The following is a 17842-nucleotide window of genomic DNA, read 5'->3' on the forward strand; positions in this document are numbered from 1 at the left end:
AATCCAACATAAAAATTCTCTAATTAAGTCCTCGAACTTTTAACTTATTTCAAAATTGAGCACAAAGTTTTTAAAATTTATATTTTAGTCATTAACCCTGTTTTGGGATGTTACACGTGTCTTTCTGCCACGTGTCAGTAAAATTTTCTGAAATGGTGTCTGATAGGTAAATAAAACGTCAGGCTGATTTTTGGGTAAATACGTCCAATATCTCACCATGTCTAATTGTTGGGTAATTGTCAAATAACCAACTTAGCCATTCTTTAACTGTCCATAATGCACCTTAATTTGGCCAACGAAATTGTGACTTCGAACAAACCTCATTTGAAAAGACACAGTCCCGTAGCACATGCTCTGTGGATTCAATAATGTCTGGACATTTTGAGCAATAAGGGTTAGACCAAAGTCAACAGTAGCAAATATTCTCCATAGTGGGGGACTAAATTCTATATAAATTTCCAGCTTTGTATCTTAATCTTGCGTTGGCAGTCGGTTCCCCAAAGCTTTTGAAAAAAAATTGTTGATTTATTTTGGACAACCCCATCCCCTAACAACATTCGATATTCGCTTATGACATTATACTCTCCTGTCCATTCCACACTCCATACCCTACAATTACAAATCGCAATCGAAAGGAGTGGGATAGATAAAATTTTTCCAGCTTTTATCTAAGAAAAGTCCTATGAATCAACTCCTTATTCCACGTATTTCTATGAGGAAGTAACATATTTGAAACCCATTCAAAAGTCTTGTTCCTCCGATTTGTGAATCGTGTATGTGGTGATTGTAGCAACCAGAAATCATTCCAGACAGAAATATACCTTCTCGATCCAACCCCCCATCGGGTGCCCATATCTAATAATCCTCGATCCCTCCAAATATCGTGCCAAACATATGAGGGATTCAACCTTAACCGTGCAACAAAAATAATCAGAGGATGGAAAATATTTAGATCGTATCAACCTACATGATAATGTATTAGGGGATGTAAGAAGCTTCCAACCTTGCTTGTCCAATAAAGAAACTTTGAACTTTGATAAATCTCAGAAACCCATCCCTCCATTTTTCTTTAAATCGTAAAGATCTTTCTAAGAGCACCAGTGAATGCCTTTCTTCTTTGCGAAATTTTGCCACAAAAACAAGCTAGTAGACCTTCTAGCTCGCTACATAAACTTTTAGGCAAGAGGAAACAATTCATAGCAAAAATAGGGATCGCTTGCAAAATCGACTTGATAAACACCTATTTACCCCATGGGATAAACTCCGAATACTCCATGAATTGACCCATGCTATAATGCGTTCCTTGAAATAAGTAAAGACTTTTTTTCTTGTTTTGTCCCACTAAGGCTCACAATCCCAAATATTTCTCTGGATTCAAGGAACTAGAGACCCCTAAGATTCTTCGCACATCAATTCGATTACCATCCACAACATTTGTGCTGAAAAATAGCCCGGATTTATCAAAATTTAGCAATTGCCTAGAACTTTGCCCATATATTTGAAGGATCTCTTCTATCGTTACGGTATACAAGGCCATTGCTTTACCAAAAATAAGGCAATAATTTGCAAACATTAGATGTGAGAATAATGGGGCGTACCAATTTATTTTAACCCCTAACAAGTCATCTCCACAATGTATTGGCGAATAAGCGAGAATAAGGCCTCGCTACAAATGAGGAATAAATACAGACTAAGAGGGTTGCCCTACCTGTAATACCCCCAACTCGTATATGACCCGAATACGAGTATGAGGTGTCACATTAACTTTTCAAATGTTTTCTTTACAAATGACTAAAATTCAAATTCTTAATTCAAGAAAATGATTACTTTTCATTTATTTAAAATCAATTGGTTTTACAAAACATATCAGAGCATATTCAACTCAATTCTATTAGTACATGCCAACTATATTCAATATAACAAAATACATAATCATATACATTTCTTTTCTGATCTGAACTTCGTAAAGGAGACGCTGACCTGTCTTGCTCCTCTTAGTTTCTCTTCTTGCTTTCCTAAACCTACGTGTGAAACACTCTCACGCTAAGTTGATGACTTAGTGAGGCATATAAAACTTATAACGAAATTCTAACTAATAAACAATGCATGAAATTTCATATGATTTACATAATACCTTTCATATCATAACAACTTATGCATCATATAATGCACATATCATTTCTCAAGGACACACATAACATCATGCCAAGTTTATTTATTTTATCTCTTTATTAGCCCATGTACACATGTGAAAACTTAAGGTATGCGAGTGCTTTGAGGTTGTGCACACATATGCTATCACCACGGCTCGTATAAGGGTCCACTGAGTGGCATGCGAAATGTATCCTGAAGGACCTATGCATGTGTCCCGAAGGACCTATCCATATGTCCCGAAGAAAATAGGTAACCTGTCCATATGTCCCGAAGGACATAGGTAATCTTGTCCATATGTCCCGAAGAACATAGGTAACCCTCGACTCTTGGCATGCCAACTATACCTCTAGCCCTCTTGAAACATAACATTGGCATGATTATTATTTATATCATTTCACATATTCACATGTACATGTCACTTTTCATATGATTTCATATTCATATATCACTTAGCTTATAACATTTCTCATGTGTTCATATGACATGTATATCATTTCTATATCATGTTCACATATATTTCCCATAAATCACATATATCACATAAACCACATAACACATTATCTCTTATATCCTTTCTCATATGTTCACAATGTCATATCATATAATTCATAATTTAGTATCACATAACTTATATCATATTATTATGTGTTCACATATATCATGGACACTTAACATATATCATATAAACATGTATTCTCATATAGCTCCATAGATCTTTAGCATATAACTTATCTTATATGTTCGTATCATCACTTTTTATTCAAGTTTCCTAATTGATATACTATTCCCATTTCATTCTATAATTCAATCTTATTTAGTTTTCTTCAATTCTCCTTAAATCATATAACTCTATTATACTAATTCTCATAAATAATCATACCACTATGTACTTGTCCAACTCATGTTTTTATTATTCATATAACCTTTACACATGTTTACCTAGTTTCTATCGTTTCTCATGAATTCACTTTCATCATATTCTCCTATTATTACATATTTTATCTCATAACCATATATTCACGTAGTCTTATATTTCATTATCATATGACTTATATTTGTTCTCTTATGACTCTTCATAGACATATATTTTCATTTTCATAGATCGCATAGATCTTATCACATGACTTATCTTTTATACTCACATAAACCACATATCACATACAAGAACATATCACCTCATATAATAAAGCTTACATACATTTCATGTCATTCACATACTTATAATCAAGACTTCATGCATTATAACTATCGGAAATAGACTTATCACAAGTCCAATTTCCATATAATCCTATAAAATAAGATGCACTCACCTGACTTCACTAGTCAATATTGATCCCTTATCTCTTCTCGATGACTATTACTTGTAAACTTGACCGAACGTTGCTCTCGATCTATATCTACACAAATACGCAATTTAATGAATGTCGAGATTCGAATTACTTAATACGATTCATATCAATATTAACTAATTAAAACCCCAATTCCAATTTTCTAACTTAAGTGGTATCGGTACCACCCCCATGGTACCGATACCTCTATGCTAGGGCACCGATACCAAAATTAGCTTCGAAGTTCCCCGGGTATCGATACCCTCCACATAGGTATCGATACTATTCATACAGGTATCGATACCCCATGAATCAATTCCTCATAATTTGCCTTGTGGTATCGGTACCTACTTAACAGGTACCGATACCCCCTTACCCAAAAAATGTTTCTTAGCCCAAAAATTTCCAACACTTTACTTAATTCTTCTTATATAACCTCCTTTTAGCCCTTTAAACTTAACTACACATACGTAAACCCTCTTTAAATACTATAACACTTCATTATCTTTAATATCTCACTATAACTCTTGAATCAAAGAATTTCATCAAACTTTCCATGTGTTCTAAATTCAATTCTAATGCTTCAAGCTTCTTAATCCTTCTAATGACAAGTCAAATTCATCAATAAAACTTCAAAAACCTCTTTATATCAATAATTCATTTATACACCCTTAATACAATTTCCTTTATATATCTTCATTCTTGATGTTTTAAGCTTATATAAGTTTTCCCTAAGCTTATATAACACCCAAAGAATAAAACCCAACTCAAAGATTCAAGAATTAACTAGCTGAAACTAAACTTACCTTTTTCGTGGAGCTTACGATAAGAAGAGAGCAAGAGGAGAAAGGTTTCCAGAAATCTCCCCCAATTCCACGTATTTCACTCTTAATAAAGGAAACAAAAATATCCTTTAAGCTGAAAAGACCAAAAATACCCCTTTAATTCATCCATCTTTGCTATTTAATCCAACATTAAAATTCTTTACTTAAGTCATTGAACTTTTAACTTATTTCAAAATTAAGTACAAAGTTTCCAAACTTTACATTTTAGTCACTCTTAATTCTTGCTCGTTGCTCCCAATAAAATTCAGATTTATCAATCTAAAAATTCAGATTGAGCCGCACATCAATAATCTCATCAATCACAGGGGTAGAAGGAGAAAGTTCCATGAGCTCTTCAAAACGTTTTCTCAGTAAGCCGCTTGTCTCTTCTCAATTCTTTGATCCAATCTTTAAGCCCATGTCGAGCATACTCCAGTCTATCATGAATCGTCCCCGAAAAGGCCTCCCACAACTTTCAAACTTCAGGTTCGCATGTTCCTCAAGGAGACAAGCCTCGAATTGAAAATAATGGCGCATATCTGTAGGAATTCATTGGACAATATTTAGAAGAATCGGGCAATGGTCAGACATAGAATGCACTAGATGCGAAAGAGAAAATTGTGGAAAGATTTCCCACAACTCTGAATTCGCGACACTCCTATCCAAACGTTCAAGAATATCAATTTCAATTCGACGCCCTCTCTCCTAAGTTTACCAAACTCCACTGTATCCAATATCTTCAAGTCCTCAATCTTCAAGCGCTTTTTGAAAATCCTCTATTTGCCAACTGTTGCGATCTTAACCACCTTTCTTCTCAGTGGAAAATAAAATCTCAGTAAAATCCCCTATGACCAACCATGACACATTAGGAGTATCATCCAGATGTCTCTACAAATTCCAAGACATGACGTTTTTATTTTCAAGAGCTCCGTAGAACCCAATACATCGCTAAGAAACTCCATCATCCATGTCCGTAATGAGCACATCTATGTGCATGTTCGAGAAAGAGCGTAACCGAACATCACAATCATATTTCCAGGTCAAACACAAACTACCACAATTACCTCGAGCATTAACATCGATACCATTCACATAAACACACGATCTTCTTACACTTTCTATTCTGAATTTCTGTAGTTTTGCTTCAATAAAAAAACTACATATGGGTTATTGTCTCGCAGCAAGTGCTAGAGCCGCCCTACCGCCGGAGGCTTTGCCAAACCCCGAGCGTTCCAACTTAGGAATTTCATTGGGTTCGACTGGCCTGTCGCTGGTAGTTTTGTCACACCCTATAAATTGCCACAATATTATAAAATAATTATATCATATAGCACTAAGATATAATAATGAGATTCATGGGATTTTAAACCTTTAAAAAAATCATTAGTGGAAGACAATGGCCTATCCACCATCCCATGTTGTAATTTTTTTTTATTCAAAACAAGATATGGTGGTTTATATTAAATATTGGGTGATAACCCATTATTTCTACAAAAATACCCTCTCCCCGTGTAGTGAACCCAAAACTCATTTTTTTCATTAAGCTCACTCTCAACATCATTCGGCCTGTCTCCTCCGATCGCTGGTGGGGTGCACTATCGTGTTCTTCAGACTCAGCAGCGACCATTGGTCCAACCCCAACTAACTCAGTTCCAAAATCGATCACAGTTAGGTCGAATCGAGAAGGGAAATTGACACCCAAGACCCCGATCGTTATTTTAAATTTATCGATTTCGACCATTTCAATGACCGTCTTGTTTCACCGCCCCGATTTCGGACTCCTCGTAGCCTTCTGATCAAAACCCAGTAGGTGGGTTGCGTTGACATTTACGTTTCGTCGTGTCCGCAATATTTAAAGTCAGAAAGTTTATTTATATAATATTTCAGTGTTTTAGATTGAAAACATATTATAGTTGGTGTTGGTTTATATTGTTGATAAATAGTTTTAAAAGAGTGTTTGATACGTAATTAATTTTGGTTATAGTGGTATTTTTGTAAATAATATTAAAAGAATGACTAATACGTAATTAATTTCGGTTATGGTGGTATTTTTGTAAATCGTTTTAAAAGAGTGACTAATACATAATTAATTTCGGTTATGGTAGTATTTTTGTAAATAGCTTTAAAAGGTAACTATTACATTATTAATTTCGGTTATGGTGTTATTTTTGTAAATATTTTTAAAAGGGTGCCTAATACGTAATTAATTTCTGTTAGGTGCTATTTTTGTAAATTTTTTTTTAAAAGGGTGCCTAATACGTAATTAATTTTTGTAAGGGTGATATTTTTGTAAAAGTTGACTGTTTACTGTTGATCACCGTTGAACGGCCATTAAACGACCGTTGATTTTGTCTGGGTATACATATTCTGACATTGTTCGACGTCCTGAGTCCGAATACGAAGTCCGTTTTACCAAACTCAAAACCGAAAGTCTCCGAATTAGCCCGTAAACCTAAAAAATTCATATTTATCTAAGTGTTTTAATTTTGTTAATTTAACTGAATGATCAAGGACTAATTATAGTTATGTTAAAGGTACTCAGGGATCTCTTGACTGTTTCACTACTCGACCCGGTTCCTCCCGATCCGCTCGTCCATGTGAAGCCGTGAATACTCGTATAGTTCTAAAACCCTGTTAGTTATTCTGTTTAGAATATTATTCCGAATATAATCCTGTTCTGATATGGCTTAGGTTTCCGTTTAGTCGAAGAACCTAGTTAAGTTGGTGCTCGATAGATCTTCCGGACTGACCCTATTATCAAGGTGTGTTCCTTATGTGCATAATAAATGTTTTAAATATCTGTTTGAAATCTCATGTGCACATGATTGTTTTCTCTGATTTGAAATACACTGTTTGATCTGATTTATCTACTGAATGATTTATCTGATTCTGGATTTACTGAAATGTAAAGTATGATTGTCCGACTTATGATTTATGGATACTGGTTTACTGAACTGATGATCTGTCTGAACTCTGAATTACTGTTATTACTGGTTACTGTCTGAAAAATGTTTTCTACAGGGTATTCTGGGTTTTGGTATAAGACTATGGCAGGTTCAGTCGCTGTTGGTAATTCCTCGGATAGGTTCAACACCGATTGGTAATTCCTTATGGACCTAAGTTGAGCCTTGGGTAGGCTTTACGGTCCTGAGAATTTTATAAGGTAAGCCTTATTGGCCCCGAGAATTATCTTGGGTAGGCTCGCAGGCCCCAAAGTACTCCCTTAGGTTGTGCATTTCTAGGGATCTACACATGGCGTTCGGTTGGAGGACGATGCAGAGTTTTTAAATTAAAAACTCCTAAGATGTTTTAATGATTGTGATATTTACTGGTTTTAAAAATCATAACTGTATGTTTTTATTTCTGCACTGTTGGGACACACTGAGCCTCTAGCTCACTTTTCAAACTGTTTTACCCGTTTCAGATACTCTCGGATTAGACACTCCGTATCAGGCACTTGGAGGATTGGTACATTTAGTTCAGAGTATTTTGTTGTAATATTCTGTCTTCTGAATTATTTTTAATTATGGTGACATGTACCTTATTTTTAAAGTATTTATCGTTTTATGACGAATTCTACTTTTGTTACTGATATTTGATTTTCGATGGTACAGATTTATTTCATGTAATATTTTATCTGGTCTTTTTCATATTTTATATTTATGAATTTAGTTTTTATAGTTAATTATTATATACTTTTATATAAAGGTAATTTGTAATATGATTTTAAATTATTAAATAAGGTTTTTGGAAAAATGCCTTTCAGAATCTTTAATGTAATCTGTTAGACTTAGCCGAAACGCATAGGCTGGGTATAGGTGGTTACATTTAATTGGTATCAGAGCTTTTGGTTTTTAAATCTCGGACAGTGAAAGAGTCCAAACTGAAAATACGGTTTGAAATGTTTTACAAAACAAGTCAGTAAGGTTATGTCACAAAGTTTTTACGATTTTAATTGTATTCGAGACTCCAAGTGCCTATCTAATCCTAGGTTTTATCTTCTGTAGTAAACTCGAGATCCACCAAGATGAGTACTAGACGTGGTCGTCGAACTAGCCGTGGTCGCGACAGAGTGGCTAGATTTGCAGACCCGGTAGATGAGATACGTATAGATCCTCAACCTCCGATAAATGATCCTGCTCCAATTACCTCGACGAATTTGCCTTCTGCCTCTGGTATTAGCATGACTGCTCCGATAAGAAGAGCTACTAGTACTGAGCATGAGTCCAGCAGAGTTGTATTAGATGAGAATTTTGGTAGACAATTTCTTCAGATGATTCAGGGAGCTGTCAGAACTGCTGGCGTTGTACCCGAGGTTTCTATCTCTCAGGCCCTTTTTGCAAATGGAGTCAGGACGTTTAGTGGCCTTACTGGTGGAGATCCGACTAAGGCTGAGGATTGGCTTAGTGATACTGAGCGACGCATGGATCAGTTAGGTTTAGATCTGCATCAACATTATTTAGGAGCAATTTCTATGTTGGATGGGAATGCTCACACCTGATGGGAGTCAGCGGTTAGTAGTGTTCAGACCAATCGTTTGACCTGAGATTTCTTTAGAGAGCGCTTTAGGAGTCGTTTCCTAGGAGAGCGTTATTTAACTCAGAGACAACAGCAGTTTCAAGACTTGGTTCAGGGAGTTATGATCGTTTCTGAGTACGAGATTGAGTTCTTGAAATTGTTGAAGTATGGATTCAGTCTGGTACCTACCGAGAGAGATAGATGCCGAAAGTTTACTCATGGACTTCAATTCGAGTTACGTCGCCAGGTAGTTACTCATCAGGACGAGATATACAATATTGTAGTTGGGAGAGCAAAAGACGTGGAGGAAGTCGAGGCTTCTGCACCTGACAGTGATAGAGTAGGTCTAGAACGATCTAGGAAGCCTTCTGGTCAGTCTGCACCTTTTACACGCCCTGATAAAAGATCTCGTACTGTTCCTCATCAGATGAGTCGGTCTGATTCGAGGCCTGCATCCCCTCCACATATTGTAGCTAGTCGAGAGGATTCTGTATATTCCACTATGAAATTGAGTTGTGAGTTCTGTGGAAATCAACACGGAGGAGAGTGTCGTAAGAAGATGGGTACCTGTTTTCGTTGTGGATCTAGCAAGCATTTCTTGAGAAATTGTCCATATCCAGCTCCTGTCGATCAGACACCTGTTCAAACTCCTATATGTTCTCAGGCCTCTGTTCAGACTTCAGATATTAGTCATAGTCAGGGTAGGACTTCCAGATCTGTTTCTAGGGTTGACAGTAGAGCCAGATCGCAGAGTAGAAGACCAGATGCTTCTGAGGCTCGAAAGCTTGCTCTTGTTTACGCTACCCGAAGTTCCGGTGATCGATTTGAGTTCAATACTTCTGCAGGTATATTTATTGTTAATTCTGTTTCATGCCATACATTTTTAACAACCCTCTTTCTATACCCGAGTTTCATAACATAAGACCCTAAGACTTTGGATTAAGGCACTGAGACCATGTTTCCGCTCTGAGTCTATTAAGATATTTTGATATTGTCAAATTAGCTTTGTCAAATAAAGGATCTATCAGAGACCTAATCTCAGTTTCTAATCCGTTTCTGATGAATTTCAAGGACAAAATTTCTTTTAGAGGGGGAGAATTATCACACCCCATAATTGCCACAATATTATAACATAATTATATTATATAGCACTAAGATATAATAATGGGATTCATGGGATTTTAAACCTTTAAAAAAATCTTTAGTAGACAATGGCCTATCCACCATCCCATGTTGTAATTTTTTATTCAAAACAAGAGATGGTGGTTTATATTAAATATTGGGTGATAACCTATTATTTCTGTAAAAATACCCTCTCCCCGTGTAGTGAACCCAAAACTGATTTTTTTTCATTAAGCTCACTCTCGACATCATTCGGCCTGTCTCCTCCGATCGGCGGTGGGGTGCATTATCGTGTTCTTCAGACTCAGCAGCGACCATTGGTCTAACCCCGACTAACTTAGTTTCGAAATCGGTCATAGTTAGGTTGAATCGAGAAGGGAAATCGACACCCAAAACCCCGATCGTCATTTTAATTTTATCGATTTCGACCATTTCAATGACCGTCTTGTTTCACCACCCCGATTTCAGACTCCTCGTAGCCTTCCGATCAAAACCCAGTAGGTGGGTTGCGTTGACATTTACATTTCGTCCATCTGCCATAGGTAAAGTCAGAACGTTTAATTTAGATAATATTTCAATGTTTTAGATTGAAAATATATTATAGTTGGTGTTGGTTTATATTGTTGATAAATAGTTTTAAAAGAGTGGCTGATACGTAATTAATTTCCGTTATAGTGGTATTTTTGTAAATAGTATTAAAAGAGTGACTAATACGTAATTAATTTCGATTATGGTGGTATTTTTGTAAATAGTTTTAAAAGAGTGACTAATACGTAATTAATTTCGGTTATGGTGGTATTTTTGTAAATAGTTTTAAAAGGATGACTAATACGTAATTAATTTCAGTTATGGTGTTATTTTTGTAAATATTTTTAAAAGGGTGCCAAATACGTAATTAATTTCTATTTGGTGCTATTTTTGTAAATATTTTTAAAAGGGTGCCTAATACGTAATTAATTTCTATTAGGTGTTATTTTTGTAAATATTTTTAAAAGGTGCCTAATACGTAATTAATTTCTGTAAGGGTGCTATTTTTGCAAAAGTTGATTGTTTACTGTTGACCACCGTTGACCATAACTTTGACCAGCGTTGACCGGCCATTAAACGACCGTTGATTTTGTCCGGGTATACATATTCTGACATTTTTCGACATCCTGAGTCCGATTCCAAAGTCTGTTTTACCAAATTCAAAACCGAAAACCTCCGAATTAGCCTGTAAACCTGAAAAATTCATATTTATCTAAGTGTTTTAATTTAGTTAATTGAACTGAATGGTCAAGGACTAATTATAGTTATGTTAAAGGTACTCGAGGATCTCCTGACTGTTTCACTGCTCAACCCGGTTCCTCCCGATCCGCTCGTCCACGAGAAGCCGTGAATACTCGTATAGTTCTAAAACCCTGTTAGTTATTCTGTTTAAAATATTATTCTGAATATATTCTTGTTCTGATATGGCTTAGGTTCCCGTTCATTCGAAGAGCCTAGTGAAACTGGTGCTCGATAGATCTTCCGGACTGACCCTATTATAGAGGTATGTTCCTTATGTGCAGAATAAATGTTTTAAATATATGTTTGAAATCTCATGTGCACATGATTGGTTTCTCTGATTTGAAATACAATGTTTGATTTGATTTGTCTATTGAATGATTTATCTGATTCTGGATTTACTGAAATGTAAAGTATGATTGCCCGTCTTATGATTTATGGATACTGGTTTACTAAACCGATGATCTGTCTGAACTCTGAATTACTGTTACTACTGGTTACCGTCTGAAAAATGTTTTCTACGGTGTACTCTGGGTTCTGGTATGAAGACTCTGGCATGTTCAGTCGCTGTTGGTAATTCCTCGGATAAGTTCAACACCGATTGATAATTCCTTATGGACCTAAGTTGAGCCTTGGGTAGGCTTTGCGGCCTTGAGAATTTTCTTGGGTAAGCCTTAGTGGCCCCGAGAATTGTCTTGTGTAGGCTCGCAGGCCCCAAGGTACTCCCTTAGGTTGTGCATTTCTGGGGATCTTCACATGGCGTTCAGTTGGAGGACGATGCAGAGTTTTTAATTTAAAAACTCCTAAGATGTTTTAATGATTGTGATCTGTACTGGTTTTAAAAATCATAATTGTATGTTTTTATTTCTGCACTGTTGGGACACACTGAGCCTCTAGCTCACTTTTCAAACTGCTTGACCCCTTTCAGATACTCTCGGATTAGACACTCCGTCTCAGGCACTTGGAGGATTGGTACATTTAGTTCAGAATATTTTGTTGTAATATTCTGTCTTCTGAACTGTTTTTAATTATAGTGACATGTACCTTATTTTTGAAATATTTATCGTTTTATGACAAATTCTGCTTTTGTTACTGATATTTGATTTTCGATGCTTCGAATTTATTTCATGTAATATTTTATATGGTTTATTTCATGTTTTATATTTACGAATTTAGTTTTTATAGTTAATTATTATATACTTTTATATAAATGTCATTTGTAATATGATTTTAAATTATTGAATAAGGTTTTAGGTAAAATTCCTTTCAGAATCTTTAATGTAATCCGCTAGACTTAGTCGAAGCACATAGACCGGATGTAGGGGTTACAAGTTTGTTATCACCATTCACAATCGAACCTTGTAAGCTAGCCCCAGGCGTCGGAGATTGACGCTGGCGTTTTGAACTGTCAGCTTTTCCTGTCAGCTTTTCCAAGCGGGAAATTTTCCTTCTCTCTTGTCTTAACAATATCCATGGACGACATTTGAGCCATTTTATCAACCTGAATGTCCATCCTATTATCATAGCACGAGAGTTGTCATAACAATATCCAAGTGAGAACTTTTCCTTCTCCCCTGTCATAACAATATCCATGGACGACATTTGAGCCATTTTATCAAACTGAATGTCCTTCCTATTAGCATAGCACGAGAACTTCCTATATACATAGGCCAAGACACCTCCCCATTAACCTCCAATTAGGTTTGTTCTGCCACGTCCCCCCCAACAACACTAGATCCACTCGCAGCCAAATCCGACTTAACTGAATCACTCATTCCTTCCTCATCCCTTAACCAAAGGCTGGTTGTGATGCCTCTCTGTCTCGGAGGAGCATGCAATGAGACATCCCACTGAAACTCATAATCTTTCTTATCCTTCAGTATGGATCGAGGAAAATCTTTCCCCGTGTCTGAGTTTACCACACAAGAAGCAAAATAATCGAAGCTTATCATATTGAAACAGTGCATAAGTATGCTTTCCATTCAGTAGTACCAACTTCTTCTTTCTTTTTAGCGGATAACGAATGTCTATCCGTATATGAGCCTTGATACGTCCCCTATATCCCAAAGATATAACCGAAGCATCATAGGAAAAAATATTTCCAATAAAATCACCCAATTGTTTTGCGTCACCCTCAGAGACAAACCCCACCGGCAAGTCAACAATCTGAAGCCAAAAGTTCACTGTTTGTAAGGGAACTAACATTGGATCTTAGTCCGCTCCAATCCTTTGTAGGACCAAAAGATGGGAATTAAAGTACCATGGTCTATTCATCTCAATCTGATCCGTATCAATAACACGATTAAAACAAAGCAGGAATCTCCTTTCTCCCAACTTCGTAATAGAAATACCGCTGATTGGGTACTTTAGTTCCCATCTTTTGGTCCCTTCATCGCAATCCGATCCGCATCAACTAACATGATAATAACATTAGCCAAGGTGGTCCTCATCACCTGTACGTTTATCATATTGGAAGTAAGAAAAAATCCCACAAAGCAGTTCTCGTAGGAGATCCCAGAATCCTTTTCGCCAAGAGTAATGGGTAACGCAATATCCTCTTTATCCTTTAAGTATAGCCCATCCAGATGCTGTTCGATATCCCCCATAGCAATAGAGCAAAATAATCACTCGAATTGAGAATAAAAAAAATAGTGAACTAATAAAAAAAACAAAAGAAAAAGTAAAAACTAGAAGGGCAAAACCCTAGGCGTGTCACGAGACAGAGAGAAAAGGGCAAATAACTCATGAGAAAAAAAATTATCTACTCGTTCAATACTTTTATTAATTTGTCAATATGAGATTCGAAGTAAAAAATCACAATAGATATTAATATTTTTAATGTCTTTTATGGAAATAAATTTTACTATATATATCAAAATATTTATCCTTAAAACTAACTTCAAATCATTAATTTTTGTTTATAGATTATGTATTATGAATTTTTAAATTTTATGTGTTTCTTATGTTACCCGCTACGCTAGTCTACTTTACCTCCTTAATGTATTGCTGATATTTTTTCCCATTAATTTTGGATAAATACAAGGTAATATGTGTTCAAAGATAATTCTCAATCATTTGACATTGAACGCTCATACCCCTAACATTTATGATACTCGAACCCAAGACCTCAAAAAATATGAGCATTTCCTTTACCACCAAGTTCATTGGGTTGGTGTATGCATTGCTGCTATTATATTTGCTGATGGACGATTAAATGAATGATGGTTTAAAATTAAAAAATTAAAAAAGAAAGAAAGAATAAAGTTGCATGCGGACAACATTAGTATATAATTTGGTTGTGATAAAATAAAATAATTATTAATTTTATTCAGCTCAAACTCCACATCAATTAAATAAAGTGAAATTACTTCAAATCTAAATTAAAATAACAATAACTAAATAGAGTGCGTTTGTCCTTTATTATTCAATAACTATTTTTATTATTTTAAATATGAATTATTATTTTATACATAAATTATATAAATTTTATTTTATAAAATCAGTCTATTTCAATCCTAAATATTAAATTCTAAAGTAAACATGAAATCTTAAAGCTTAAAATTCTAAAATTAAATCATTCTAAGACTTAAAACCATAAACTATAAATACAATACATCCTTAGCTCCTTAATTTCACAAGCTACTATTTTTACATGTTCTTTTTATAGATTAGTTTCTGTTTGATTTCAATCTCTTTATATCATGACATGGATTTGATCATATCTCTTCAACATAGAAATATGGTAGCTCCAAATGCTAGGATAGATAACCAATTATTTCAAGAATTTTATAAGGTTCAATATATGGTGGACCAAATAGATGATTTACCCAAAGTTTACTGAAAAACTTATGTAACGATAATGTATATAAATAGTAAGAACGAAGGCCGTATTGTAAATAATGAAATTCATATATAATTTGAAAGGATAGTAATGAGATATTATTTGATCCTTTAATAGCTTAGGTTGAGAGATTTTAAAAAATTATATGAAAAAAATACTCCCAACGTATAATAAAATAGTTATTTTGCTCATTATTCTTTCTTCGAAACATTTTAACCTACAACGTTTTATTTCGGGATAAAAAGACTTCTCCGTTGATGAAAATCCTTTGCCAACAAACGATTAACATTAAAAAATAGTGACATTTTTTATCCTAAAATAAAATTCGAGTCAATATTTTAAAGATATATTTTTTGACATTATATCTAAAATAACTTGGAAAAGTTTCAAGGTCAAAGAATGAGAATAAGAAATATGTTTTTTCTATTAATCTAGGGTAAGTATAAGACAATATTTGTTTAAAGATAACTACTCCCAATCATTTTATATTTGATGCTTATACACCTCACAATCCTGGTATTCGAATTATATATAAAGTGGTGGAACACAATGGAGGCTATTTGGGGCCACGTCTCAAAAAAAATTAAAAATTATAATTTAAACCTTTAAAATTTTCAAAATATTTATTTTGGCACACACAAATTTTTGGGAGATTTATATTAATCTTTTAATGTTTTGAATATTCTTAATTAAAATCCTCCCATAATTTTTAAAAATTCTCATTAAGCATCTCAAAATTTCAAAAATTCTAGTTAGACCCTAAATTGAACCCTTTAAAATGTTTAACATTTTAATTTAAACCTCTAATTTTTTTTAAATTTTAAGTTGCCCCCAAACTTTATCACCAAATTCCGTCAATGTATATATATATATATATATATATACATGCATATTCATAGCGATAAGGAGATGATGGTGGCTAACATATCTTTAGTGAATCAATTTTCCAGTTGATGAGTTGGTTACGAGCACATGAGAGTGTCCCTACCATGTTCTACAATGAGAATTTTCATGAGTTTGAAGCACTATTGTTTTCGTGTTCTGGTGTAGCACCAGCATGTTCATATTAATTGTATGGCACATTTGGACAATTTCTTTAGACTTACCAACATACCTACAGTAGATGGACCAAACGCAGATTGTATGCATTAATACCGGAAATATACTGAAATGAAAGAATGAATTTCAAAATTTTGATCCAAAATGAATGAATGAATGAATCAAAACCTACTCAAAGAATTAAATGTTTGATCTAACACCTTGCTATTTACACTCTTCCCTTTTTCCTAATCTCATAAAGTCAAACAACTAACTCCATTGTTGCTACTTGCAAGCTGATTCACTTACCTCCCTCCTTCGGCTGCCGCTGACGGCAAACCAACTCTTCCAAGGCTTCTTTCATCCACAAATGAGGACATTCCTCTCTAGCTTTCGACACCGACACCTGCAAAATAACAACACCGTATGATTATTACATCTCAATCAAAGAAATGCTATTTGATTTTCCTTGTTTTTTCAGCGAAATACATACCCATTCCCGTTTTCTGATATTTTTCTCGGGCCATTGATCTAACTCTTGCTTGACAAGCAAAGGAAACATGTGGCCTTCATGGAATATACTCTGCCTTTTGCTCTTGTAAGACCATTTACCCAATTTACACTGCAAAATAAACACCCGAATAAGAAACTACAAGCATTGCAATGAAGATGTTAAACTTGAAGAACGCATGGTATAGATGCTAACTTCGATCTCGCCGAGGACACCGGCTTCCTCGATCGTCTCTCTAATGGCTGCTTCTTCCATGGATTCATCCTTCTCCCAACCGCCTTTGGGGAATAACAGTCCTTTACCATTCTGTGCATTAATTACAACAACTTCAATGGCATCATCAATTGAATTTGCTTCTTCCGGTGTCTTGTATCTGTACGGAATGCAGCTGCACAAACAAAATATTTAATCAGAAAAAAAAAGATTACATCCAAAGAACCCAAGAAGGAAAATTAGTCAAAATTTAATTATTCATCTACTGGAAATAGACCTAACCAAGCCAGTGTCAGAATTTCATTAAATCAATTGGAAACATAATTTACCAAAAATCAAACCAATAGAAAAGGGAAGTAGGGTTTGGGTTTCTTTAGATCATTCTCGTTCGCAGCATATTTAAAAGAATCAATGAAAGAAAGAAAGAAAGAATAATTACCCAACAACTAATCGAAAGCCTCTGTTATCATAGCGCTGCAAGTGCCTGCCGGTGCGAGGATAAGAAACACGATGAACCAATTTCTCAATTGGCATAGGCAATTTCACAGTGATTCTTTCAAGGAGAGAAAGCAAAGAGTGGAGCAAAGTGGGAAACTTCATAAGAAAGCCCGAGATTCCTCCCATGGCTTCAGATAAGAGAAAATTTTCCAAAAATAAAAGGATAGTGCAGAGTTTTAGACGTTTTGTGTTGGCCAAATTCACACTCTATATCTATATCTATATCTAGAATTTTGCAATCTTTAGATGTTATGTGAAATTGAACCGCGTCAGGCACTCTTTTTAACTTCTTTTGTAGAGGGTGTGGGGGAGGGAGACGAAGGAAGGAGAAACGAAGGCCTCCATAAAACTTACGCATTATTTTGTTGCCAAAAGTCATATCCTAGTTGTAAATTTTAAAAGCGTAAATTACTATTTAATCATCCAACTATTTGTACATTTACGTTATAATCTTTTAGATATTTTTAAAAGAAAATCATTATCTAATGTTATACATTTTAATTTCATTTTAGACATACGTCTTAAAAAT

General features: G+C 34.9%; 1 protein-coding gene and 1 long non-coding RNA gene across 2 annotated transcripts; one reads left to right on the forward strand and one right to left on the reverse strand.

Moving 5' to 3' along the window:
• Positions 1 to 1840: 1840 nt before the first annotated feature.
• Positions 1841 to 17448, forward strand: LOC120165987. Its single transcript, XR_005519880.1, has 4 exons — positions 1841 to 1851; positions 4921 to 4926; positions 11476 to 11481; positions 17193 to 17448. It is a non-coding gene; the product is annotated as an uncharacterized LOC120165987 (long non-coding RNA).
• On the reverse strand, positions 16338 to 17469 carry LOC120165986 (nudix hydrolase 4-like). Its single transcript, XM_039175406.1, has 4 exons — positions 17255 to 17469; positions 16798 to 16990; positions 16585 to 16713; positions 16338 to 16497 (listed from the first exon to the last, which is right to left on the reverse strand). The coding sequence occupies exons 1-4, from the start codon at positions 17437 to 17439 to the stop codon at positions 16393 to 16395; spliced, it is 612 nt and encodes a 203-aa protein (XP_039031337.1). The 5' UTR covers positions 17440 to 17469; the 3' UTR covers positions 16338 to 16392.
• Between the last annotated feature and the right edge of the window lie 373 nt (positions 17470 to 17842).

The sequence above is a fragment of the Hibiscus syriacus genome, unplaced genomic scaffold, assembly GCF_006381635.1.
Source record: "Hibiscus syriacus cultivar Baekdansim isolate YM2019G1 unplaced genomic scaffold, ASM638163v2 tig00111621_pilon, whole genome shotgun sequence".
In the NCBI taxonomy this organism is placed as follows: Eukaryota; Viridiplantae; Streptophyta; class Magnoliopsida; order Malvales; family Malvaceae; genus Hibiscus; species Hibiscus syriacus.